Source organism: Phyllostomus hastatus, unplaced genomic scaffold (assembly GCF_019186645.2).
Source record: "Phyllostomus hastatus isolate PE091 unplaced genomic scaffold, TTU_PhHast_1.1 phas_scaffold_585, whole genome shotgun sequence".
Classification (NCBI taxonomy): domain Eukaryota; kingdom Metazoa; phylum Chordata; class Mammalia; order Chiroptera; family Phyllostomidae; genus Phyllostomus; species Phyllostomus hastatus.
In genome coordinates this window covers 5,335,009-5,362,957 of record NW_025334037.1, presented here as the reverse complement: position 1 = coordinate 5,362,957, position 27,949 = coordinate 5,335,009, and the positions used below count along the sequence as shown (strand labels likewise).

General features: G+C 39.4%; 1 protein-coding gene across 2 annotated transcripts in view; it reads left to right on the top strand.

Annotated features, from left to right (window-relative positions):
- The window catches only part of RRAS2 (RAS related 2), a 76,158-nt gene that overhangs the window by 39,692 nt on the left and 8,517 nt on the right, over nt 1-27,949 (top strand). For both annotated transcript variants that reach the window (XM_045825748.1, XM_045825749.1), the window contains exons 2-4: nt 19,979-20,066; nt 21,530-21,632; nt 21,802-21,910. In XM_045825748.1, the coding sequence (XP_045681704.1) occupies nt 19,979-20,066; nt 21,530-21,632; nt 21,802-21,910 (300 nt within the window). The remainder of the gene's footprint in view (nt 1-19,978; nt 20,067-21,529; nt 21,633-21,801; nt 21,911-27,949) is intronic.

The following is a 27,949-nucleotide window of genomic DNA, read 5'->3' as shown; positions in this document are numbered from 1 at the left end:
TCTGCATACCTCATGGACACAGACAACACTGGTAAACACTAGGAGCTGGGTGGAAGGGGGCAAAGCGGGGGAGAATGAGGGACATCTGTAATAGTGTTAACAATTGAAAAAAGTAAATATGCAAATAGGATTTATTGGGGTAGTGATTCATTCATTCAGCAAGTTATGCCTTAAGGCTTATTATGTGCATGGCCTGAAGGAGTTAGCAAAGACAAAGTATTCCTGTTTAAAAGTAGAGCTTTAGTACTAATGGAAGGGAAAACATGAAAATGCTTGTTTTGTTTTTCTTGCTATCTCTATAAAGACGTGATTCTCCTTTAGAAATGTGGTGTATTTGATGATTGTCCTTTTTGTACACTTGAAAGCTTCACTGTGATTTGTTTTATAGAGGAAGATCAAGAGGAAAAACTAAGTTCTCTTGGTGTCTAAGTTTCTTAGATAAAAGGCTGCATTTCTTAGAATTAAAGAAATAACTCGTGAATTTTGTTTACCAAAGAGTTACTATGAATTTATGTTGGCTTACAATCTTTTTATTAATAAAAATACTTCAGTCTGTCTTGCATTTTGTAAATAAATCTGTTCCTGGCAAGATGTATAAATTGCAAATTCTATTTTCCCATTGACTTAAAGGATTAAGAACCCGTGGAATTGCTCAAACCTCCTCCCCCACTTAAACACCTGTAGAGAGAGCAGTGTCAAACAGTGTAACCTTTCCAGCTGTGCTCCCATTGTCCCTTATGCTACACCAATTCTAGCACATACCACTTGGAAACTATAGTGTCCATTCTAAGACACTTTGGAAAATTTTCTTTTAATGTCTTTGTAATTAGGATGTGTCTTCCAACTGATGGCATCCTAGAATGATCAGAAGATGGTGTTCCTTTTTTTTTCTCTGGCTTCTGACTTGACAGTGAGTCCTCGGGGGCAAGAACTGATACACATTTATTGTTCTCTCCTGGGTCTGATTTGCATTTAGAGTCCTGCTTTTGATGAATTGCATTGTAACAATTTTTAGGATCGTCTCAATTCTTGATGAGAATTTCATAAAGACACTTTTGCAGGGTGAGGCATAGAAAAAAAGGAGGTCCTGGTAAATGCTGGTAAGTAGCTGAGTGCTACTTCTACTTCCCCCTTCTTTGTGCCTCTTCTCTCTCTCTTTTGGTTGATTCTGCATCTCTTGCTGACAAAGCATTACATACATTTGACTGAATTTGTTGCTTTTAGCAGATGCCAGTGAAGTGAAAGAGTAAGAATGCTCTATTCTCATTTATGATACGCTATTATGTTTGGAGCATCCTTTGGATACTGCACTGTGCCATAGTCACTCCATTATGTAAATGAGGAAACGGGGTGTAAGTGTTCAGGGACATAAGGTTTGGTCTGTGGTGATGTAGGCAAGGCCAGACTTCCTGCTCAAGGTCTTTGCTTTGTAAGAATCCTCTTCTGAACTACTGTTCTTTCGTTTTTAAATTAATTTAAACTATCTTTATAAATAATGCTGTGATTATGAGACTTGAAAAGTAGGAGATTTTCACAACCTTATCACAGTAACTCAAATGTTCGCTTGCACAGGTGGGGTAGACTTTGTCTTGCCCCTGAGTACCTTGATCATCTTGTAAAATCTAGATGTAATCTTAGTGCTAGAAGAAACTGGTAGTGGGTCTAGTTGTTTTTTTCAGTTAAGTGTTTACAGGTGTGCGGTTAGAGAAGTCTTATCTAGGACTTTAATTGGTATTTTTCTGGAAATGACTGCCATGTAAATTGTTTTAATATACTTTATTTTGTGAGTTTTAGATATATAGGAAAATTGAGAAGATAAAACAGTTTCTATGTATCCAGTTCCCTTATTATTAACACCTGACACTGTATGGCACATTTGTTACAATTAATGAACCAACATTAAAGCCATACTTAGTCAGGTTTCCATCGTTTTTACCTAACATCCCTTTTCTGTTCCGGGATCTCATCATGATATAGTACATTACATTTAGCTGTCATGTCTTCGGCTTCTTTTAGCTGACTTTCCTTGTTTTTGGTGACCCTGGCCATTTCGAGGAGTACTTGCCAAGTATTTTGAATAATGCCCCAATATTGGAATTTGTTTTCTCGTGACTGCACTGGGATTACGGGTTTTAGGGGGAAGACCACAGAGGTCAAGTGCCATTTTCATCACATCACATCAAGGGTACATTAACTGTCAACATGATTTATGACTGTCAGTGTTGGCCTCGGTCTTCCGAGTTGAGGTGGTGTTTGGTTTCTGCACTGTAAAGTTGCTGCTCGCCTTTCTGCCTCCTTACCATATGGTCTTCTTTGGGAGGAAGTCATAATGTGCAGTAGGGATGCTGTGTAATTTTGAGTAAACATTTGAATGGCAGGACAGTTTAAATATGTACCTAAGTTAGTGAAATATTTGTTTTTAACAAAACATCATTGTTTAAAATGTTAAGTGTGCCTACATTGAGAGATTTGGTTTGGCAAAATGTTTAAGTTTTTAAAATTTCTCAGTGCTTCATTCAGTCTTTTTTCTTGTGCGGTAGCTATTAGATGTTAGATGTTCCTCTCTACCTAATTGTTTTATCTACCTGATTCTTATTTTTTAGAAAATAAAATGAAAGGGAAATGTAGATCATTAGTCAAAAACTCTTGAATAAAATTTGTTACTATTTTGATCTTCATCTACTGCTTTTTCTGCACTAAAAACATTTCTAAAATTGAGGGCTTGGTTGGTATGTAAATTATGATTAGAGACCAGAACAGTTCAGGACCCAAAATGTTCAAGGGAAAGCACCTTGTCGGAAACCCCCATGACAATGAACCTCTCCTTGTAGTTCCCATTTGTGTGTTTCAATTATAAGGCTTATGTTAAAATTAGATCAGAATTTCCATTGTAAACTCTCAATTTCATAGTTGTGTAACTGTCACACAAACTTGATTGTAAACAAAGGCCTTTAATGATGGGGCTTCTTTTTTTTTTTTTTTAAGATTTTATTTATTTATTTTTAGAGAGGGAAGGGAGGGAGAAAGAGAGAAACATCAATGTGTGGTTGTCGGCAGCTGTGGCCTGCAACCGAGGCATGTACTCTGACTGGGAATCGAACCTGCAATGCTTTGGTTCACAGCCTGCGCTCAATCCACTGAGCTATGCCAGCCAGGGATGGGGCTTTTTGAGCAATTTAAGGAAGGGGCGTGCAGTTCGAAGGGTAGAAAGTATAGGCCTAATTTTACATTTTAAGTTAAATTGTGAAGACAGGCTTTGATTCTAAAGGTGAACGTGAAAAGTTTTTTTCCTCATGATTTTTCTTATTTTCTACGAGAAAGTATATTTTATGATAAAAAACCCCTAAAAAATAAAGTTAACTTGCTAGTCTTGAGACCTAATTATATGTTAAAACCAATAATTATTTTGCCTGCTTTTCCAAAACTACTAGAACCTTAGAACCAATTTAAATTAATTTACCCTTTTTTACTTTTTGTGCTTTGTTGATTAATTGAATATCTAGTTCAAAGAATGAAAACTCATGTGTCTGTGAATATATCTTTGTGATAAATTATAGTGCTGGTATTGTGAAGACAGTTTAATGTTTGAGTTTCAATAGCTTATGGGTAGAAAAAAATTGTTATCTACTCCTTTTGGCCTTATAAACTACAGAAAATAATTAGGAAGAGTGGGACATTCAAATTTTATAGGTGAGTGTATTCATTTCCTTCGTCTGCTGTAAGAAATTATGATCAACTTCATAGCTTTAAAGAAGTACAACTTCCATTCCCATAGTTCTGAAGCCCAGAACCCTGACATCAAGTTGTTGACAGGGTTGGTTCCCTCTTGAGGCTCTGAAGGAGGATCTGTTCCGTGACTCTTCGTTCTTCTGGTGATTGTTGGCAGCCGGTGGTGCTACTTGGCTTTGTGGACATACCACTCTCAACCTCTGCTTCTGCCTTTGTATGCTGCTTCCCCGCTGCCCCGCCCCCCGAGTCTTCTCTGTGTCTCAAATCTCCCACTCTTTTATAATAATACAGTCCAGGATGACCTCACTGGAGATCCTTAACTTAATTGCATTTGCAAGGACCCTATTTTTAAATAAGGTCACATTTGTAGGTACCAGGAGTTAGGAGTTAGACATATCTTTTTGGATGCCACAGTTCAACCCACTAAAGTGAGTAAACCGCTTCCTAAATTTGCTAATAAGCACTATAAAAGTACTTCTACTAATGAAATAATAGTTATAGACTGATTTATGCATATAAATGTGATTCAGAATTTAGTTGCATGTTTACTTTCTCTTCATGTGGTTTGCAATTGATGTGGCATTCTTTCACTGTGAAATTAGGCTGTACACATGTAGACAAGCTGTAATTTGTGATTTAAATGGTGTGAGCAAAGTCAGTTCTATGAATATATGCCATTTAGTTCTTCACTTTTTAAACCTACACACTTGGATATTTTCATAAGGTGAATGTTTATATGGTTTATTTTGATGTAAATGTTTGTCTTTACTTGAAAGAGTTTAGATTTATCCAGTGATCTAGTCTGATTTACACTTATATGCCACAAGGAAGGATGTTATAGAAACTACTGAGAATTGCTGGGTGGATAAATGAAGTTAAATAATTAGAAGTAAGAAGTTTGGTGCTCAATAGGGCATTAAAATTTTTTTTTTAATTTAGTTGTGCTGTAGACCCATAACTGTAATATTTCACAATGTAATTTTCTAAAACAAGAAGCCCCTTCCCTGCACTCATTCTCCATCCACATTAGTTTTTTTTTTCTTTTTGTAGCATTTATTTCAAACATTGTCATCTATATTCTGGTTGTATATGTATTGTTTCCTCAAGTACTGAAATATAAGGTCCAGAAGTACTAGACCCTGTCAGTTTTATTCTCATTCAGGACTATATTCCAGCTCCTCTAAATAGTAATCATCCTACAAATATTTGTTCAATGAATAAACTTAATACGGGGTGGGGCAAAATAGGTTTACAGTTGTGAGTGTGTAAAACATAGCTTATTCTTGTATTATTTTCCATATGAACAGTTGTAAACCTACTTTTGCCCCACCCTGTATATCATAGATACTCTTGAAATGTATTCTTAGAGACTTATCTCATTCCTTTTAATGGCTGTTTACTGTTCTGTAATGGATATACCATATCCATTTAATCGTTATCTGTTATGCACACTTAGGTTATTAACAGTTTTTCATGATAACAAACAAGGCTGCCTGAACAGCTTGTTTGTGTATATGCATATTTGTATATGTCTGTTTGGTAGTTTAAACAATGTTAGTTTCTTTCATTTATGGTTATATTCCTGTAAAACAATTAGGCACACTGAAAAGTGTATTATTGTAGTAATTTTAAGTATAATTGACCTACATTTTCCTAAGTACGGTTTAAAATGTTTTGTTTTTTTCCTTCTTGATTCAATGGAAATCGCTTGCTGCAACATCTTAAAGGCGATCATAGGCAATGGTGAGCAGTGTGTGTATATGCGTGCACACACACACACTCACACACACACACACTTTGATTACCTTTGTGGGATGGATTTTGGCTAATCCTTGTGAAAGGACGTATTATAATGATCTGTCTTTTGCACGGCAAGCCTGGGGAAGGAACGCAGTAACCAGTGGAGAAGATTGGAGCATCAAGCTCTAGTGGTTTTCATTTCATTCAGAATAAAATCTAAAGTCCTCATTTCCTACAAGACGCTGTCTGCCTCCCTGATAACGTTCTGAACTTGTTTAACGCTGTCCCTACTACTGTTTGTTCTTTTTGTGACTGTACTGGTCTCCTTGCTGTTCCTCAGATATGTTTCCCATACTTGCACCTCGTTGTCTGTTACTTCATTTTCACTCTGTCTAGAATAGCCTTCTAGATAGTAGCATGGCTCACTCCTCAGTTGACCTTGGATTCTCTCCTGAAATGCTACATTGTCAGCGCAGCTTTCTGTAGCCATTGTTTCGCAATATAATGTCCTCCCCTCTGGCTCCTGTGCTGTCATCCCCCTTTATTTTTCTTCAGAGTTCACATCACCTGTGATACATGAGGTCTGTCCAGGAAGTATCCAGCCACATACTATGAAAAATAGACATGTTTATTGAAGAAGATACAAGAAACACTGTACACAGGACAATGCTGCCTCAGTCCCCTTTTAAGTAGGCACCTTGTGACCTCACACAGTTCTCCCAGTCTCCATCAGCTGCCCTGTCATATTTTCCTGTATCTCACTGATGGTCTGAAATCTTATCCCTTTGAAAGATTATTTTAGTTTTGGGAAAAGCCAGAAGTCTCAGGGTGCCAAATCTGGGCTGTAGGTGGGCTGAGTCACCTTGGTAATTTGATGTTTCTCCAAAAATCTCTGCACCAGACGTGATGCATGAGCAGGCTTGTTGTGATGAAACTTTTAGTCACCATTTGCCTATAACTGCAGCATTCTGAATCATTTGTCTAGTTTCCATGGAGAAATGTTCAAGCCTAATGCAAAATTGGATGCAGATTTGTTGCTGTACTCATTCAGTCATTTTAAATGTGACGGCCACATAGTACACATATTCACTCAATAACATCTATTGCCCCTACTGACTAGTACAGTGAAGTTGTCATTGTTCACACATGTGCATTCCAGTCCACTCTCCTTGGCTGCTAGGTTACATCGATGTCACGCAAACCATTCTCATTATATTAACAATGGCTGGATTTTTTCCAAGCAGATCTTGTATTGTTTATTTGTTGATGGTTAGTCTTCCAAAAACTACAAGCTTGGTGAGAGCTAGGATCCTATCCTTAGCTCCTGATACAATATAGGTGCTCAGTTAGCATTTGTAGTTTAAGGGAGTTAATGAATGAACATCAGGAAGAAGATTCATGTGGAAGTTTTCAGTCTAGCAGAATGTGGGCTACTTCCTTTACTTCTAGTTTTGCTTCTGCAGACCATTCTCTGCTCTAGAAGATATGAGAAATGAAAATGGGGTTTAGGATATTTGTAGGTAACAGTGGATAGAGGGGAAAGGAAATGAAAAAGGAAGTAACCAGGCTCTAGGGAGCAAAAGTTACAGCTAGAAGTGAGTTGGTCAGCTACTGCTTATGGGGCAGCCTGTCATTTCTAAGTTTGGAAAGGAAGAGAACCAATTTTTGAATGCCCATTTTGAGCTAAACAGTGTAGTTGGGTACCTTACAATGTTACTTGGTTTTCATAATAGTCCTTTCAAATAAGAATCACCATCACCATCTTACAGGTTAGGAAATTGAGATTTAAGATGTTAAATAACATTCCTAAGATCACATAGCAATGGGGATATCCAGTTCTGCCTGACTCCAAAATCTGTGCTCTTTCTTACACTTCATAGTACCTCAAGGGGGTTTCTATATATATTAATTTACATTTTACATGATGGTGTAAAAACTTCAGAAAATTTTTATGTATCTTTCTTACTCCTTGTGACAGACTTGTGAAAGTAGCTGTCACCTCAACTTTACAGGTAATAAAACTTGATGTCAGTGATATGATTTTGCTGCAAATTCTACAGCTAGGAAGTAGCAGGAGCTAGGGCTTTAAGCAACCCTTCTGTCTTAAAATCTGACATTCTTTCTATTCCACCACAGACTTAAATTCTTGAGAGTACCTACACATTATGTTTGACACACTGTGGGAGCTTAATATCATTATTAAATTAGCTGGAATCTTTTTAAGAGATCATAAAGAGTGTCAACTCATGGTCTCTGGTGCCAATTCAAATGCCAACAGGAATCCCCAGTTTGGGGTGTGGTGAAGAAGGAAATTTTATTTATTGTAAACAGCTTGACTGTAATACAGCATTGCTATGAAAACAGCACTCTGCACTCACGAGACATCCTCAGTGTTTCAGCTGCAGCCTGGGAAAGGCAGTATTCAGTCTTCCAATGGTGCTCTCTGGGATCCTGGATCTGGAGGGGAGCTAGCTAGCTGGCTTATATAGCTAGGAGTTCTCAGCCCTGGTTCTTGATTGGTCAGAAAGAGCTGCTCTGATTGGTCAGAGCTGCACAGCTCCAGTTGGATGGGGGAAAGCCTTAGTCCTGTTGGTTATAAGACTCCATGAACTCCTTTTTAAGGACTGGCGTAGAAGGCAGAAACAGTGCAGGCAGACATTCTAGCAGGGCAGGCGCAGGCAGTTTAGGACATGGTGTTCTCTGTGAGGTGCAGTTTGAAGGAGAGGTCCTTGTGTAGAGATGGCTGCTAGGCTCTGCTTTTTTTTTTTTTTTAATTGAACCCAGGTACCCAGAGCCCTTCTTAGTCCTCAGATGTCCTTTTTTTTCCTTTCAGGGTTCACAAGAGCAAATTCCCCATGTATAACTAAAAGCCAAGAAAGAGGTTGACTCACCCAGGAACACTCATCTAGTTGTTGTAGAGCTGAAACTAGAACCTAGATTTCCTCATGCTCCTGTGCTCTGCTTTTATTACTAAAGAGCTTATATTTAGTTTGTGTAGGTCTTTCCTCTTGGTTCCCTCTTTTATTCACATGTTTCAGTTTTCAAACCTATAAAAACATTTTTCTTCCCACTCAGGTCTCCCAGCAGCCCAGTTCTTTGTACAGGTAATCAGGGTTAATCAGTTTCTTGTATATCTTTTCAGAAATATTTTATACACATAAAGCAAATATGTAAACTGTGTATATTTAGTCATGTATCTTGCAGAGTGCACTCCATATTAGTACAGGAAGTCATTTTTTAAAAAATGGTTTCATTCATATTGAATGCATGTTTCATAATTTAACCACTCATTTACTGAAGGACATTTAAAGTTAAATGTCCAGTCTTTTGAATTAAAAGCAATTCAATAGTGTATGACCTTGCATATGTCATTTCTTATGGCATAGATGTATTGGTAGGATAAATTTCTAGAAATAAAATTGTTTGATCAAAGAGAGTGATTTTGCACATTTTTTTATATTGCCATACATACTTAGATCATTATTTTAATGTAAAAATGGAGTGTTTTCACTTTGAAACTGTTTTTGTCTTTTGTATTTGGCAGTCGCAGTTTATAATTAAAAAATAACTTGATTTAAGAATAATAGGACTTCTTTTTTAAACTGGTGTGTGCTGTGTGCCTTTAAGTTAATGTTGCAGGTTAAAGAAAGTGTAATGGAAGCTGCTTTGGAGTTAGATATGAATGTGGACCCCAGTTCCGCCAGCCTAGCGATTTTGTGACCTTTGGTAGGTTACAAATGCTGAGCTTCAATATTCTCATGTGTAAAATGGGAATAGTCATACCAGCCTTATAGAGTGTGTTGTCTAGAACTACTGTATGTCATTGATTCTAAGACACACATTCTCCCCAACCCCCCATTTTAGTGTCTCTGACATTGAAATGCTTCATAATCAAAGACAAGTCCTAGCTGTTATGGCATTTTTCTTTCTTTCTTGGCACATAAAATAATGATGGTTTTATGATTGATGGCATCTTAAATTTGATGAAGTGGGGTGATTCCACATATCGACATAAGTGAGCTGTGCTAGGGCATGGTAAGGTAGAGAAATGCAGTTCGATGAGGAAAGTGCAGGGTTGGGGTGGTAGGTGGATGGGTCTTAGAGGAGAGGGGACAGCGTTTGTTTGAGTTTTCTTCTAGGCAAGCAGTCGGCACAGCAGATCCGCCACGTAGTGGGAGGATAGGACGGCTGCCTGCTTGGTGGAGCATAGGAACAGATGTAACCCACAAATCTGAGTATATGGAAGTTAGAATTAAGGCAAATTCTTTTTGGGTAACAGGACTTTGGCCCAGGGTTGAGATTTTGGAACTGTGTACTAACTTATGGCAGGGAGACTTAAATAATGACTATGGAGAAGACAGTTGCCCATCATGTGTCTGATAAGGGATTTGTAGACAGGATATATAAAGAGCTCTTACACTCAACAATAAAAAAGATGACGCAATGTAAAAGTGGGCAAAGATTTGAACAGCCATTTCTTCAAAGAAGGTATACAAATGGCCAATAAGCACATAAAAAGATAATCAGCATTCCATTAGGGAAATGTCATGCAAGGAAATGCAAGGAAATACTATTTTACACTCACTGAGATGGCTGGAACCAACAAGACAGATGTTCAATGACAAGTGTGGGGGAGGATGCAGATGTTGAGAAATCAGAACCCCCAGACACTGCTGATGAGGATGTTAAATGGCACAGCCACTTTGGAAAACTCTGGCAGTTCCTCAAAAAGTTAAACATAGCCCTGTGATCCAGCAGTTTCATTACTAGCTATATACCCAAGAAAAATGAAAACATGTTTACATAAAAGTTTGTACATGAATGTTCATGGCAGCATTGTTCACGGTAGCCAAAATGTGAAAACAGCCCACGTGTCCATCACCCAGTGAATGGATAAATATAGTATGGTATGTCCGTACAATGGCATCTCATGAAAAGGAATGAGAAATGAAGTACTGATCCAAGCTACAACAATGGTGAATGTGCAGACAAAAAAAACAAAACAAAAAAAAACCCCCAAAAAACGAGGCCCTGGTTCTAGGAATGACTTGTGTTACTTAGTGGACTATCAGCATAACAAAAAGGCTCAGAGTAGAAGAAGCCAAACTCTAAGAGCTGGAATACCTGTTGATTGGGAAAATCTTTGAGAAGAGGGAGGAGACATGGTGATATTGGGGTTTGGGAATAAAACAGAAGCCATTATCAGCATTACCAAGGACAGACGAATAACAAAGCTGACAATGCTGAGACTCTGAATGTTGATCTTGTAATGGTTGAAATTGCTTCTTGTCTGAAGGAGGTAATGACCCTGAGGTCTGTGTGGTGGGGCTGAGCCTGCATAGAAGACCTAGAGGACTCCAGTGTGGGGAGATGGAAATTCGTAGAAGTGCAAGGCTCAGTCAAAGCAAGAGACGAAAGACACAATAAAGACTTGTGCATTGGTGTGAAAAAAGGAACGTCACGGGATTTATTCAAATTTCTGATGAGCATGGTGTGAAATACTTATTTAAATAAGTATTAAATGAAATAAATACTTATTTAAATAAATATTTTGTATATATAATATAGAAATGGTATATAAATGATATTTATATATGATAAATATTTCATATATCTGATATATAGACAGGCTGTCTCTCCCCTCCCTTTTTTTATCTGTTAGTCTGTGCCAGCCATCATTGTGCTTTGAAAAAAATGTTAATTCTTATCCTTAACATTTCATATAGGCTTTATGTGTTATATGTTGTAATAAGACTAACAATTGGAAATTGAGAGCAAACAACTAACTGTTAAGGTCAGGCAAAGGAAATCAGCTTTTCATGCTACAAGATAGAGGCCATTGGCTTATTGTTTCTTAATGGTTTCGAACTATGCCAGCCCTAAAGGAGGAATACGCAGCTCCCGTAGGCGGTCCTTCAGTCAGGCTCTTCTTCCCTACAGATGGCTTGTATATAACCACAGTGCCTGTAGCCATGGCAGGGTCCCCTTCCTCGTGGTGACAGTGTTTAAGATGACTCTGCTGGCATTATGAGGTAAACATTTTTGTGCGGTCTTGTCCACCCAGTAGGTTAGTTTTACAAGCTGTAGTGTTGTAGAGGAAGGGGAAAGAAGGAAAGAGGAAAACCTTTCTCTTCTTTCCTTTCAAAGCCTGTGGGTTTGGAAGGATAAAAGCTTTGAAGAGTGAGCTAAAGCTCCTTTTGTGGAGCCGACATGAAAGGGTGGTTGACCCCTCTGAATAATTCTTCCTTCACAGTCTGAAGCTTTTCCTTTCTCCCCTGTGCTGAAAATGCTACTGAAGATTGATTTTGGTTTGGAATGTTGCTTTTTAGAAGAGCAAGTGTCCCTTGCAGGGCAGGGGTGAGCTTTCTCATACTGCAGTGTGCTCTGATTTGGCTGATAATTTTTCACCTTGTGTCTCTGGGCGAGATTAGCTTTCTTGAGGGAACTGTTTTAATTTGAAAGTGGGAGGAGCAGTAGGGAGAGAGGTAAGTGATTTTGTACCTAGAATGTTTCTAGAATGAGGCGAAAGGTTGGGTAAGAGTGTGGCAGTGGGGCGTTGGGGCAGGACGAGGGGCTGAGGTGTACAAGGGGTGCCCCAAAGACAAGCTTTTCTTCCTGGTAAGTGTAGCTTAGGGCCGGCTCTGTACTCGGGGAAAGGAACCGAAATCCTTTTCCCATTTCTTCTTAGGGCCAAGGACTCTGCTTCAGATGTTAAAACTCAGGGTTAATACTGGCTCAGGACCATATTTCAATGGTAGTTTTTGTGGTCTTCTGGCCTATGGACCTAAATGCAGCTTTTTATCTGGAGAAATGAGTACCAAATAGCTGACTTAGAAACAGACTTTTGTAATAGGACCAGGGTGTAGTTTGACTTTGTACTGTGCTTTTGCTTGCTGCATACCAGGCCCATTGATTTGCAACCAGATACTTTGTCCATGAGGTGTGCAGACCGCTGAGATTGTGCAGAAGTCACATGGAGGCCGAAATTTTGTTTAAAAGAAACAAAAAGGATTACTGGGCTTAGTGTAGATTTTATTCTGCACTTGAGTTCAAGAGGATAAACTATGGAGATCTCTAATTATACATGTTAGATAAAATGAAATACTAATTTCAGTCAGAAAAAAGTAAGTACTTGAGTGAAGGAATATCAAGCATATTGGAAACATTTGACATAAAAGTAAGAGAGGCTGTTCGCAGGGAACAAAGGTTCTCTGTGACTTGACAGCTGCTGTTAAAAAGTGACACCAGGAAGAGCCGGGCTCTGGCTCACAGCTGCCTGAAGTTGCTCCACTCTTCTCTAGTGTTACCAGAGGAATTTGTACTGCCCTTGTTTTAGCAAGTAGGGGCTGCTGATCGCTAGCCAGGTCCTTACTGTGCTTTGGGAAATTAATTCCTAACTCCCCATTACGATCTTTATAATAGGGTTTTCCAACAGCCAGTATTGTGAGATTCTAACTATGTACAAGGTACATTGCTTAACTCCCTTGCAGGGAGCTCTAAAAAGCATGAGAGAGGCTTGGCATATGTCACATCTACTTGAACTGGATTTTAACTGGAACTTTAACCTTTTTTTAGTTCTCTTGAAGCCCCAAAGGCTGAGAATATTCCAAGGACATGCATAGAATGTGGCTTTGAGTTTTGCACATTCAGCCCATGCCTTATCTCCAGGAAATAAAAGCATGGAAAGTTGAGGGCTCTGAGACGAAGATGTTTTTGGAGAGAGCTGCTATAGTATGCAGCCTGTTCTTTGTCCTTTGCCCCCTTCACAGGTAGCGGAGAGGAGATGATGCTTTTCTTAGGTCCCCTTCATTGAAACCAGGTGATGGGGAAAGTGCTAATAGGATTATTTTGAGAAGTTAACATGTATCCCTTTTGCTTGGGAAGCATAAGGATTAATATGTGAATCTGTGAATCGATAGAACAGAGAGAAAAAAGAGGGCCATGTACAGGGTGGAGCAGAAGTAGGTTTACAGTTGTAAAACACAGTATGTGAAACACAGAGGTTATGCTTATATTATTTATTAATTATTATTATTTTACTTACAGAAAACTGTAAACCTATTTTTTCCCCATCCTGTAGTTAGCAATCTGAACTTCAGAAGACAGTAGTGTTTCCCAGAGCTTTTGGATGGAAGGCTTAAAGCCTTCTAAAAAGGGATGCTGTGGCCCTGGCATTGTGGCTGTTTGTTGGAACATTGTCTCCTACACCAAAAGGTTGTGGATTCAAGTCCTGGTCAGGGCACACACCTAGGTTGCGGGTTTGAGCCCAAGTCAGGGCGAGTATGGGAGGCAACCTGTCGATGTTTCTCTCTCACATGGATATTTCTCTCTCCCTTCTCTCTCTGAAATCAATAAACAATTACAAAAGGGGAGTGGGCCACTGTGCATGGTCATCTAGAAGATAAAGTAGACCAGGAGGAGGGAGGTGCCATTGAAACCCCAAGGGCTGGGAGTTAAAGATGTAACCAGCAGGTCTCACCTAAGTCCTGGGCGTGCCCATGGAGGGCTCCACTCAGGGACTCTTCCAGGAAACCCAGAGGCCCTGGTGAGAAAGCAGGGGCACCAGATTTCATTGGTGCCGCCTTTACAACCCTCTCACCTCTCTCCACTCCTTCAGCTCCAACCCTGAAGGACACAGAGACGTACAGCCTTGTTGTCAAAATTAATTGGGAAAATGTCATATGTATCACGTAATTAGACAGTGTTATGAACTGCTTGCCACATGCTAAATGCTAAATGAAGGGTAATTGCTGTTGCTGTGATTGAGGGTATTACTTTTTTTTTAAAATGGGAGCAATGGAAGCAGGAATGAAGGATGAGCATGAGTGTCATTTAACTTTGGAAAGGCAGAATAAATAAAGCAGAAGGAGCCTGGAAGCTTTGATTTTGGTGCTGGATGTGCCAGTGATTTGGTGTTTAAGTATTAGGCAAGTCACTTTTACCTCTGACAAAAATCTGTGTCCCCATGGAGTTTATATTGTAATTGGATGGGGGAGAGGATGTACAATACAAGTAAGAAATGAAACATAAAGAAAACTGGAAAATATTCTGACCAAGAAAAGAAATATTAGGCTTCTAGGTGAATTGGTCTTGAGTAGAGTGAGGCGAAAGCTTAGAGTTAAAAAGCATCCTTCTTTCCTTGATTTGACCCTTTCTGTAGTACTTATGTGCTGCCACCAGATTAAAAAAATAATTTTCACATGAAAATTGGCAAACATATGCACTAGTAGAGAGACTACTACAATATACACATTGCCCAGATTCAGTAACTATCAAGGTTTTTCTATACAGTTTCATCTATTTTCTTCCTCTGCTCTCTTTTATCCCCTCCCCTTTCTGCACCCTGTGTTTTCAGAGGACTCCCAAAACTACTGAGAATGGTGCGGTGCTCAGAAGTGCTCTGTCATTTGTTGACAACTCCCCAGTGGCCCAGTAGCTCGAGCCTCCTCTCCATTTTATATGCAAGGGTAGTGGACCAGTGGGCTGGCTTTACTGAGTTTCCCGGAGTCTCTAACTACCTGTTCTGTCTGGGTGCACAGACCAGGCACCGCTCTGTGGCAGTGCTTGGGAACTACACTTTCACCAGTAGCTTGGCATCAGGAGAAAGCCGGTTGTCACTCTCCCCTGACTGAATGCAGAAGTTGCATCACCTCATTCTCATTCCTTCCCTTCCCCCATCTTTTCTTCCCTACAGTTTGAATGGGAAGATAGTGAGTTGGCCAAACAGAGCTCCCGTTGTGCAATCTGGTGGCATATAATCAGGAATAATATTCCTTCTATCACAGCATAAAATTCTTGCATTGTTAAGGGCTTCTGACCACCTTACCTGGGCCAGATTTTGTCAAGAGAAATAGCTCTCCCTGCCTGAATTGGGATAGCTTCCTTAATCCTAAGATTTTCTCACAACTTCTAATAACCTTTAAAGAGATTTAGGTCCATCTGCCCATCTCACTACCTGGAAGGCTTCCTGCCCCCTGGAAAGGGAAGGAGGCATTCCCTTTCTTTCTAGCTAGGATCTTTTTCCATGCATCCCTTCCTGTGATACCAGGACAGCACACTATACTCCCCTTGTCCTACCTCTTCCCCCCTCGTTATTCTCAATTGGTTAGTTGGTTCTCCTTTCCTGCCTTCTGCTGAACTCTTACTATCTTCCACAGTGCAGTACCCTGCTTGTTTTTTTTTCTCCTTGTTTCTTGCTACAGAATATCCTTTCTGGACTGTGGTTGGTAACATTTTGCAACTTCAGGAGAGACTGCCCTCCCCAAATTGCTGGGACTCTATGTTGATAGGGAAATGTTGTACACATAGTTTCTATGCATGACTGCAGTATTAACCCTTCATGCGTGTTGCCTTTTGAGCAAGCATGGTATTGGCACTTCATGATGTTTCTGTTCTTTGGCCAGTGCATTTAACACTCCACATTGTTCTTGTCTCCAATCACACAATTACTGGATGTTTTACAAAAGGCAGTGGGCTCTGTGAAAGTAGGGACTTTTGTTCCTGTGATGCTCCATATTTAATTGTCAAGCAAATGAATGAAACCAAGACAGCAAGAGCAATTGGCTAACAGATTTCAAGCATTGAAAAATAAGTATTTGGTGAATGGCACAGATCAAACTACAAGGCTTTGCTTACTGTGTAAACAAAGAATTGAATCCTATAAGCAGCAAAGGAACCATTCAATCCCACCATTAATTTATGTAATTTAGAGAGGTATACTTTGTATCATGCAAAAAAAGTGTGCAGCTTGGTGAGATTTTGCATTTGTATATACCTCTGCAATCACAGGGTAGATCCAGAAAATATTTCTAGGACACCAGACAGGTGGGGGGAGCCTTTATCCTTTATCTTAATTCACAAAATTTTGGATGCCAGGTCCCATGGTTGGTCTGTGTTATAACTAAGATTAGAATTATTATACCTGTTCTTGGGATTAGCAAGTCTTTATACTTGAATAAAAACACTGGCTTATAGCATGTAACCATGTGACTAAAGTAATGCAGTGATTATTAGGGTTAACGTTTTTTAATCATCACCATGTCTTGGCACTATGTACATTACTTCATTTTATCTGTTCCACCAGGTTTTGTTACAATCCTATTTTACAGATGCTACATGTTAGAAAGGTAAAGTCATTTGCCTCAGGTTCCACAGCTTGCAAGTAGAGTTAGAATTCAGTCCAGAACTGTTCATCACCAGAACCTAATTTCTTTAAATTTTTTTTTATCCTTACCCTAGGACATTTATTTCTTTATGTTTAAGAGATAGAGGAAGGGAGGGAGGAGAGGGAGAGAGACATCAGGCATCATTATGCAAGAGAAACATTGGGTTGTTGCCTTCTTGTTCATATCCCAACCAGGGATTGAACCTGCAACCTGGCTGCATGCCCTGACCGGGAATTGAACCTGACCTTTTGGTCCACGGGATGATGCTCCAACCAACTGAGTCACACCAGCCAGGGTGAGGCTGATTTGTTGGTGATCAAATATCTGGTACCCAAGTTTAAGCAACAGAAATGCTATGTCTCTGTGGTAGGAGGTAACAATTATACTTGTTAGCTGCACACGATGAGTGCTCCTTTCAGGCATATTCTGACCTCCGCCTTATTAGACCTGTGAGAGGGAAAGGGGGGTCTTTGCTTCTGTGACTGTCAGGCCCGAGTGATGTTGTTACTGAACTCAAGGGATTCACCGCTTGGGGTGTTCTATTCAAGAGCGAGATGTAGCTGTCTGTCATGAGGCAGCTTTATTGACTTGCAGCAAGTAAAAGAAACGGGATTTATAGCCACAGCTCTGTCTTGCCCAGTCCTATCTAACAGTGTTCCTTAGGGACAGATCTCTGAGGGAGGAAGATGCTTTCATAAAGGTGACTCTTTAAAATCTAGAGATGAGGGGGGACCACAAGCCCTTGGAATTTATGAAAAGTTGTGTATCATTCTCACGTGTCTAAACTTCAGCCACCTTCAAATACTCTTTATGTGATGCAATACACTTATCAAGATTTTTTATCCATTGCTCAAAACAGTTTTTGAACTTGTTGATGTTGATGTCTTTTAGCACTCCTGTCGTGTTTTTGTTTCACCTCTTTCACATAGGCAAAGGTTTCCCTTTGAGGACTTTTTTCATCTGGGGAAACAAATGTTGCTCGGAGTAAGATTGGGTGAAGAGGAAGGGTGGGGTACAGGGGTCATGCCATCTGTTGGTCAAAAACTGCTTGAACACTCAGCGTGGAGTGGGCAGGTGTGCTCATAAATCACCCATCATAGGATGGCCAAAAGTGTGGAAACAGTCTTCAAAAAAAATTCACTGAAGCCGAGGGCAGCCTCTCACAACAATGCCAGCTTGTACACTGATACAGATGGGTTCCTAGAACACTCACCCACTGGGGGAAGTGGTACAGGGGACCCGCCCTCTAGAAGATAATTCCAGTTTTGTTGGGTACCCCCTCATATAGTAAGATTATAGGATCTGCAGACAAATTATGAAAACAGGACACAATGAAGATGAAATGTGGACCTAAATCCAGAAATTCCAACAATTAATTTGTCTTAAAAATTAATGTAAGTGGAATAAATGCTTGCTGGTGTTAGTTAGAAATGTTGCAAAATTCTTGCAACATTAAGATTCTGTTTCAGGAACTAAGACAACCAAAGAAAACATGAGACTTCCACAGCCACTACCTTTATTTTAATGGCCCTCACAGTTGCTTAAACCATCAGTCTTCTAGAAGTGTTAATTTTTTAAGTTTGGTCTCACAAAACGAAAAGAAGCTGTCACACTGAAGGACTTGTAGCTATTATGCATGGCCTGGACATTTGAAAAATATATTTAATATTTGTCCATTATGTTTTCAAAGTGGGAGGGACAGTGGGGCACATTTTAGCCCATTTGTGCATCAGTCGGGATCACTCGATGGAATTCAGGTTTTATGAAATGAAAGCATGGCGAGGGGTGTCAGGTTGCTGTGGAGAAACATGTTTCAGGAAACCCATCTTAAAAAGAGGTAAACAGTGTGCTTTATCCAGCTAGTTTGGTGAAAGAGCAGTTTAAAATTGTTCAGAGCAGTTGGTACAAAGGACATTGTTGCCGGTTATATTTGCTTTTTGAAGAAGTGTGGGTACCAGGAAGTGAGTTTGTTCTGATACCTGTTTATTTTTAAATTGGGAAAGAGGTGGTGATGGAACTGTTCTCTACTAAAAGCTGCTCCTGTTGGTGGTAAATGTTTCTTTTACAGGCTTTGTTTAGTAAGTCTTGCATTTAAGTGAAACCATCAAAGGGGGAAATAGGATTATGGATATTGAATTCTGTGATTAAAGTTAACCCTAAAATATAAACGTGGCAAGTGCCCTTCAAAAATAAAATAAGTATATACAATCATAGCAGCAAGCAGATGGGCATTCTCTCCCCACCCGCCCCCACAAACCAGGAGTCTCCGTGCTGTCCCATGCAGAGTGCCTGCCTGTCTCTGAGCAGCTTTCTGGGGCTTCCGTGGTCACCATGCCCAGGGCCACCCTTTAAGAATGCAGTGTTCCTGGAGCTGAACAGGTCCTGACGAACACCTTTGGAAAACATTCAGCTGCTTTCCTCCAGGTCATTCCCTCAGGTTTTGTAAGGAGCCAGAGGAAAAGTAGGCTTTGAGGAAGTCGGTCAGGCAAGAAGAATGAAGGAGATAACTCAGAACAAAAAGCAGGGTGCTCTCAGTGAACTAACTGGTTAGTGCCCTCCTGTAAAAATGGGAACTGAGTTCTCTCTCAGACTCTGGTTCCTGCTGTTTCCTTTTAAAAACATTTTTAAAAATGTTATGAAATATAATACACAAACATTTAAGTGGTTCCCTAGGTAAGATTCTTCCCTTCTGACACTGTTACCTGAACTGTCCTTAGTGCTGGTGATGATTTGAGAGGATAACAATGGGAGGCTTTGCTAACAGAAGAGGGAAGTTGAAGTTAAGATAAAACAACAATAACAACAAAACTGTCAGTGAAAGAATACGTTTGAGATCGCTGTAAGTGAAAGAATTCTGAGGTCCTGTTCCTTAAGAGAATGTACGAGGCGGATGAAAGAGGACTAAGACAGGTGTGAGAACAGAAGAGGTGAGCCGCAGGAAGACGGGACGTGGAATCTTCCAGGCCTCTCGTCTCCATTTTTGTCAGACTACTTTGTTCGTAGGGCTGATGCTTACCGTCTGATTGCAGTGGACCTGAATTATAATTTACTGTGTCTTTCCTGGGATCTAGATTCTTAGGTGTTTATATCTGTGTTAATTATGAAGAAAGTTATAGCTCTTCTACAGTTGTCTTGCATATTTCAGATAGGAAAATTTGGAGAAAATTTCTCCACTTGGAAGCTGCTCTGAATTGACTTCATTGAATGGGGGAATTGAAACAGTAAAGATAGACCTTAATACACAATGAAAATATTTTGGTTCTGAATATGTAGGATTAGGTAAAGTTACACTGGTACTTGTGTATGCAGAGATACATTTTAAAATAAGGTAATTTTTCTTGCAGTCCTATTTTGTGACGGATTATGATCCAACCATCGAGGATTCCTACACAAAGCAGTGCGTGATAGATGACCGAGCAGCCCGGCTGGACAGTAAGTCATGTTTTTTTTATTTGATAGTGCACATGTCGTATTTTTAGAAACTAAGCTTTGATGTTTTTCTAGGTTAAATATAATTGATGATCTTGCGTATAAACCCATCTTTCATTAGTTTTGATTGATGAATCTGTATATTAGGGAATTTAAATATTCCTCAGTAAACGTAATGTAAAACAGTACCCAGATTTCATTTTGTTCTGGAGACTGGTCATGTGATGTTGTAACTTGAAATTTTTTTTTTTTTGACATTCGGAAAAAACGTGAGGTTTCAGCTCTTCTTACTGTTAAAAAATTTTTACTTCTGTGGCTGAAAGTCTTTTTAAAAGAAAACATTTATTAGATCATTGCTAGCAAAAAAAGACCGATCTTGGGGCATGGAGTCTAAACCTCCAGCGACAAGGTTAGGTAGAAAAGACAGCAGTCATCTGGAGTTTTGCAAGGGTTTTATTTATTACATGGAGAGGGTGGGTAGGGTGGAGAAAACTGTAATTCCTTCTGAAAAGGATTTAACTTATCTGTAGACAAAGGGGATGGGAGAAGATGGAGTGGGCTAGTTCTGGGATAAGCCCGGAAAGTCCAAGGAAGAAGGGCCAGCTCCTGGGGATTAGCGGTGGGGAGCAGGCTCGAAAGTTCTTGTGTAAATTAGAAGTGGAGGCTCCTGGGGTTCTGTGGTGCCCGGCTCTTCTCTCTTTGGGATAACTACAGGAATAGCCACCTGGAAATGAGTCCTAAATTCCAGCAGATACGGAGGAATGAGAGCAGTCTTTTGTCAGTCCTGGTCCACAGCTACTAACAGACTAACTGTTCTGTCTCTCTCACTGTGTCCACTGTAATTTTAATTTAGACCATCAAAGGATTTTTTTTTTTTGTTACTCCTTTTTGGTGATGCTTAAAATGGGTGAAGTGAATAAAGAAGAGCTTCAATATTTATTAACTTGCTTAGAATTTGTAGCACTGAAGCTTTAGCAAATAGTGCTTTTTGCCTGGCAAACATTTCGCCTCTCTCCCCAGAAGAAAGCCCTGTTCTTTTAACTTCTTTCAGAGATGAAGAAATACATTAGCACCTGCACTTTAAGCTTGGTATTTGGAAGGCAGAGCAAAGTTTCTTTTTGAGTTTATAGGTATCTTTTTCAGTTCTTTCCATGGAAGAGATAAACATTCAAATGATTTCACAGGTTCTCTGACTCCCATCTGCCTAGATGTAGTTGATATTTTTAACCTTATGATTGGTATGCTAATATATTCTAACTGCAAAATCAACCAGTACTGATGAGGATAATTCTGAAATGGCTGCCATTAGAATGTATTTGTCTTTAGTATGGAGAGTAAAGTACTAAGAGGGTCACACTGAGTGTGATGTGCGCTAAAGGACCCACATCAGCCGGGCCTGCCTTCACGGGCATGCCATTTGTAAAATGAAAACATGGACACAGTTACATGTGTCATTTTTTCTTCAGTTCTAGACACAGCGGGACAAGAAGAGTTTGGAGCCATGAGAGAACAGTACATGAGAACTGGCGAGGGCTTCCTGTTGGTCTTTTCAGTCACAGACAGAGGCAGGTTCGTACCTATATTGCCCTGTAGATCTGTTCTTCAGTCTAGACCCCTGTGTTACTGAATTTGGATTTCCTTGTTTTTATAAAGAAGCAAAAGGGAATAGAGTACTAAATGGAGCATGGGATGCTGCTGCTACTTGGTAAAATTGATTAATTTGTTTTTGTGTTTTTAGTTTTGAAGAAATCTATAAGTTTCAAAGACAGATTCTCAGAGTAAAGGATCGTGATGAGTTTCCAATGATTTTAATTGGTAACAAAGCAGATCTGGATCATCAAAGACAGGTGAGAAGGAATCCTGCATTTGGGAAACCGGTTGTTTATATGTAAGTGAATGGATGTGTTTAATGTAACAGCTGAAAGTGTCATGGTCAAAAAATACTGTGTTGAGTTTGACACACTCATCACAGGCTTTACAGAATCACAGTAGGTGAGAAATAAAAAGGAAAGAGACTTGGGGAAATTAAATTTTTCCATTTTTTTGCACAGAAATTAAGTGGAATGTATAAGCCTGTGGGTGTTTGTACCAGCTCAGTTCACATGTTAAAATTTCTTGGGTAACATCCAAAACTCGAATTTAGTTAGACAGTCTTAAAGTTATTCCTGAAGGCCTAATTGATTCAGTATTGATGCTAAATTACCTTCATTTAGAGAATGGATTTGATTTAAATGAATACTATTTGATTTTTTTAAAGTCCCATTAATGACTGAATTTTCTGTTAATTTTCACACCAGCTAGATCTAACACCAGTAACCAGCAAAGAAAAGAATATTTTTAGTGTTTAGTTGCAGGGTGGTTTATACTCACTTGTTTCTTTACCCTTCTATTTCACATTTAAATAAAAGAAAACTGGTATATATTGTTTACTCATCTCTTTGTGGATGAGGAAACAAGGTCAGATATAAATTAATGCAGGCTGTACATTAATTGGGGGGTTTCTTTTTGCGTCTTTATTTCTCTTAGGTCTTTATTATCCTCTACCCCACATTTGGAATAGAATTATTTAAATGTTTCCTAACTTTTGCTGGTATTTAAGTTCTTTTTTTTGTTTTTGTATAACCTTCTATTAACAGATTCTTAAGGTTTTGTTTAAACATCAGAAAAAATTGCTTGATAAACAGCAGAGTGGATAGCCTTCCATTTCATAGTTAACTATTTAAAACATAACCTTTGATTTGTGTACTCTCTTTGTAAAATTTTTGTTGAAAGTATACCAAGTTTCAATCATGGACTTACAAGAATATTATTGTTCTAATGCTACAATTTAGAAATGTACTGATGATATTTACTGTGGAATAAATTTTACTGATGGGTCTCTTTCAAATCTAAGTTATTATAAAGTCGAGGTAAAAAATTTGGTCTTCATTTCAAACCAGTATAAACTGTTTGAATATAATTTAGAATATGGCATTGTTCATATCTTTTTGTTTTTTAGATTTTATTTATTTTTTTTAGAGAGGGGAAGGAAAAGAGAAGGTGAGGGAGAGAAACATTAATGTGGGGTTGCCTCTCAGGTACCCCCCACCGGGCACCTGGCTGGTAGCCCAGGCACATGCCCTGACTGGGGATTGAACTGGCAACCCTTTGCTTCACAGGCCGGTGCTCAATCCACTGAGCTACACCAGCCAGGGTATATTGCTTACATCTTAAACCTAGGGTTGATAGTCCATCTATTCTTTAAATTTATTTTTTATTTCTTTGGGCCATTTCCTTCAGGGTTTCTAAACCTAATTATAGTTATTGAGTGTTACCCAGTAGAACTGCCTACTGCTTTCTTCAGTCTTCTCTACTTCTAGAAAGACCTTTGTAGATCATTGGGTCTGGGAAAAATGGCTAAGTAGCTCTCTGCAGTGAGCAAGAGGTTGTCTTCCCTCTCTCACTGTAATGTCTTTCTGCCCTGATTGTAGACATAGGTTTCTCACAAAATGTTTCATGATGGCGCCTTCAGGGAAGGACTAGGCCTGGGGTGAGGTCGAGGTCTCTAGGACGGGTGGTGACAGATGAGTGAAAGGAGAGCATATGCCACCAGAGCTAAACATGACTAGTTGGGACAAGGTGTCTGTATGAGTTATTTTTCAGTCATCTGTATGTTGAAGATTGCCAGTATTTGGTGCGTGGTTTACATCTGTCTGCAGGTATTCAACACACTATGGCATTTTGGCCATTTTTTACCATAGACTTACAAGATTTTTTCATCTTAGGCTTTTTTCTTTTTTAAAAAATAAAACAAGGTGGTGAGAAACAATAGAGGGAATAATAATTTCATATTTCCATCACTTTACAGATAATGCAGTTAGCTTAGACTAATATTTTCTGTTTCTCTGCTTGAATTTGTATCTGTTATGGATGTACTGAAAGTTCAGATGTGTATATCCAAGGGAGAAAAGCAAGTAACTGAAACCTGATTGCTTAATTTTCTGTTCGTTCCTCTAGAGTGTATTCTCTGAATGTTAGGTGCAAAGAAAAAATGTTATTTCTTCCTACGCTTCATCTTTTCTTTTCTAGGTTTCTTCACACCTGCACGCAGGCCTGTTAGCTGCTCTCACTTTAAAGTTATGACCGCTGACTTCAGAGCCTGCTGGGAATCTTGCATTTTTCCAGTCCATTCGTTCCCCACTTGTTTGGATGATTATGACATACTTTCTGTCTTAAACTTACAATAATTTCTTCCCCTTCTTTGCTCTCACTTTGTGATGAGTGATATTTTTCTATTTCATTGAGAAATTTCTACACGTTCCCACCTCCACATGAACTAACCTCAGTGCACACGTATCCTGTCATGTCCTCCCTCCGCCACTTACATGGATAAACTCTTCACATCTGTGTGACCATCTCCTCCAATAGCACTGGGTCCTGTTCCTTCTCATCAGCTTGTGGGCATCTCTTGTTCCATCCCAGTTGGTCCTTTTCTCTCCTACGTGGTCATTCCCATCATCATACTCCATGCTACAATGGCTCTCATCTTTAAAACAAAAAGGGATTTTAGCAAAAACTTTTCTTAATCTCACATTCCTCTGAGTGCTTTTTGGCTGCTCCTTCTCAATAGCAAACTCCTTAAAAGCATTATTTACACTTGCGCTCTCTGCCTTCTTTCCTGCCATTCTTGCTTGCGCTGACATCAGGCATGCAGTGCCCCAGTCAAGGTCACCACTTGCGCAGATGTCAGTGACATTTGACACAGTTGCTCACATTCTTCTTTTTGAAACACTGTTTACTTAGCTCTGGAACCCCATTCCCTCCCCTTCCCTCTTCTTTTACAGTAGCCTTTCTTGGCTGCTCCTCGTCTTACCTTTCCAGGTGCCTCAGGGCCCAGGATGTACAAAGACAGTCGTGCATGCCTTACCTTTCAGCCTCAAGGGCCAATGTCAGTATATCTGAAGTTGAAATGTCATACTAAAGGTTTTTCACCTTTTTAAAATCCCTTCAGAACTAAAGGTGATGTTCTGTAATGTTTTGGCACCCTTAATTGCTCCACCAGCTGAGCTCAGACAGGCCACAGGGACTCCAGAAAAACTTTTTTACCTCTGGTTAGAAATGCTTACATTGTGGTCATTTCTTAGGTTCCTAGTCAGTAACTGGTCAGACTTGTTCATAGTTGTTGGTCTAGCTTCCTTCTTTTCTGCCTTTGTCTTAGATGTGATCCTTTGGACTTGCTTTAGCTTCCAGCTTATTTTCTCTTTCATTGCAAATGCCAGTTTCCCATGTTCTCTGAGTTTGTGGGTCAGCCTTGGGCATTCCTTCCACTGGCTCTTGAAGTTGTGAATCCATCAGAGAGGGGAGGTCAGCCAGAAGAGGCTTTGCCTGCTTCCTTTTATCTTCTATCTCTGTACACTTGCTTCTTTCATCCCACCCACCCAATATTTATCGAACACTTTTTCCAGACAGTGACGACAACAGTAGCAAAAAAACAAAGTCACTGAAGTTTACATTAAGTAAAAAAAGATTTGTAGAATTTGAATGGTTATTTAGCATTACTGCATCTCTGGCCTTTCAGAGATACATAGATCATTTTGTTTGTCCTGTCAAAGGTGTAGGAAGAAAACACAGGTTCCCCTTGCTAAAATGTAAAAGTAGGTAACATGGCAGCACACTGATGCTGAAATGTAACACAGCAGTGGGTGGTGTTGGGCCGTGGACTTTATGATATCTCTGGTTTCAAATTCCTGTCCTTCACACATCCCTGTGTAGAATGCACTGTTTTTACCAAGTCTTTTCCTCCCTGGCTTACCTTAGCTTACCCCTCTCCTTTCTCCTTTGTTAGCTAAAAAAAAATTGCTAGTGGCTCACATCAATTCAAGAAAGAAACCTGTGGCACTAGTAATAATAGATGGCTAAGTGTACTAATATTAACCTCCAGTCCTCCTTTCTGTCAGTACCTGGACCATAGTGCACCCCTGCAGCCTCCCAGGAAAAGAACCCATCCCTCTCAAACAATAGAGTAAGGGGTGTCTAGCCTGACCTGTTTGTGCCTTGTCTGTACCTAAAAGGTTTGTAAACCGTTGACTTAAAGAAAATGCTTCTCAGTTTCCACCTGTTGGTTTTGCTCATGTTTATTCTTAGCACATAGAACAAAGATACGCACTCAGTAAATATTTGCTGAACGAATGAATCAAGGCATTGACGAATCAAGATGTGGTATTGTGACAACCCTTTCTACATAATAGATATTTTTGAAAAACAAGTTTTGCTTCTCTAAACTTAGGTTATTCATTAACTGGACACATCCTTGAGTATTACAAATGTTGTGGATTGTTTTAGTTAAACCCGGTTGGTTTTAATAAAATTGCTCTCATCATTCCCATTTTGTTCCTCTGTATTTGGAAATAATACAGTACTAGATAAGTTCATGTTATTGTAGATTTCTGCTAATCATCATTTGTGCCTTTGAATTGTGTCTCATTGGAGATTTCTAAATGTAGATCAGTGAATTTATTGTATTAGATTCACCTCGGTTGTTTAAAACAAAACATTTATAGATAGGGCTCAGATCTACCAAATCAGACTATCCAGGGATAAGGCTGAGTAACTGGCATCTTTTTCAAATTCTCTGAGTTGGGGAACCTGGAGAGGGTTGTTTGTGAGCTTTCAATCTTCTGTTGATTTGTGGCTTCATAGTGCTGTGGCTTTGCTTTGTTCCATGTGGGGTTTTTTGTTCATCTTTGTTTGCCTTGCTGGTAGCTGTGCTGTTTGTTCTACTTGGTTAAAACAAGGCTACACCAGTGAGCTCAACAGCACCTTTATATGTGGCTAGAGCGTTCTCGGCCAGAAATGTGGTCATGTGAACTTAGCTAACCTTGGTTACTGGAAGACAATGGTGTAAAAACCATGCTTTAAAAATAAATAAATGAAGCACATAAAAATCTTAGCAGTGGGATTGTTTTAGCATCTAGATGATTAATTTGTTACTCTCCTGACTGTGTATAAAAGTAGGTCAATTGCCGCTCCCCTCTGGCTGAATTACCTTACGCAGGAGCGGCAGGGCAAACTCCCTTTTGAGGAGACATTGAGCAGAGAGACAAATAGCAGGCTTCTTAAGGACGCTTATCCGTCCCCGCTCCCCTCCCGCCCCCCCCCCCCGTCAATTTTATGTTAATAAAGCAAGTTGTTGAGATTTGTTGAGATTGACGTGTCTCAAATATTTATTTTTCTTCCTATATCATCTTTTCTTTTATTTCAAGGTGTATGATTCGTGACATTCATTAACGTATGTTTATTCAGTTAAGTACTTTGCACTCTTCTGGGCTCTAGGTTTCCCAGGACCAATGTGCCTTGTTCCCTGGCTGCAAAGGGCGTAATGGCAAGAGAATGAGAAAACAAACCAAAAAGTGGAGTGTAGCATGGTATGCTCGGACTTGTCACTGGCATGCTGTGCTAACACGGCGTCAGCACTAAGGAGAACTTTCTGATTGCTTGAATCTTGAAGTAAGAAACAAATTGACGAGATAGAGTTGGGAGGTCTCTCCCAGGAAGAAGGCACAGAATATGTGACAGCTTGGGGGTATTTTTACAGGAAGGAAGTTATGATGCCAAGTTTTAAAAAAAACAGGAATTGTTCTTTCTAAATTCTTGGCTTGGTGAAGCTTTCTTTTGTTACTTGGCTTCCTTATTTGTTGTTAATTAATTCTTGGATTTGATTAATTTATAATTCAAAACCATAGGACTTTTGGGTACATAGGCTCTTTTGAAGAGAAGAAGGGTCAATTTAAAAATTCGTAAACTTGAAACCTGCCTGCTACCCTTTTGGAACACAACAGAGTATAAAGTGTTCTGAAGTATTAATACTTGTTAGATGTATATGCATTAATGTAATAACCTAATGATGT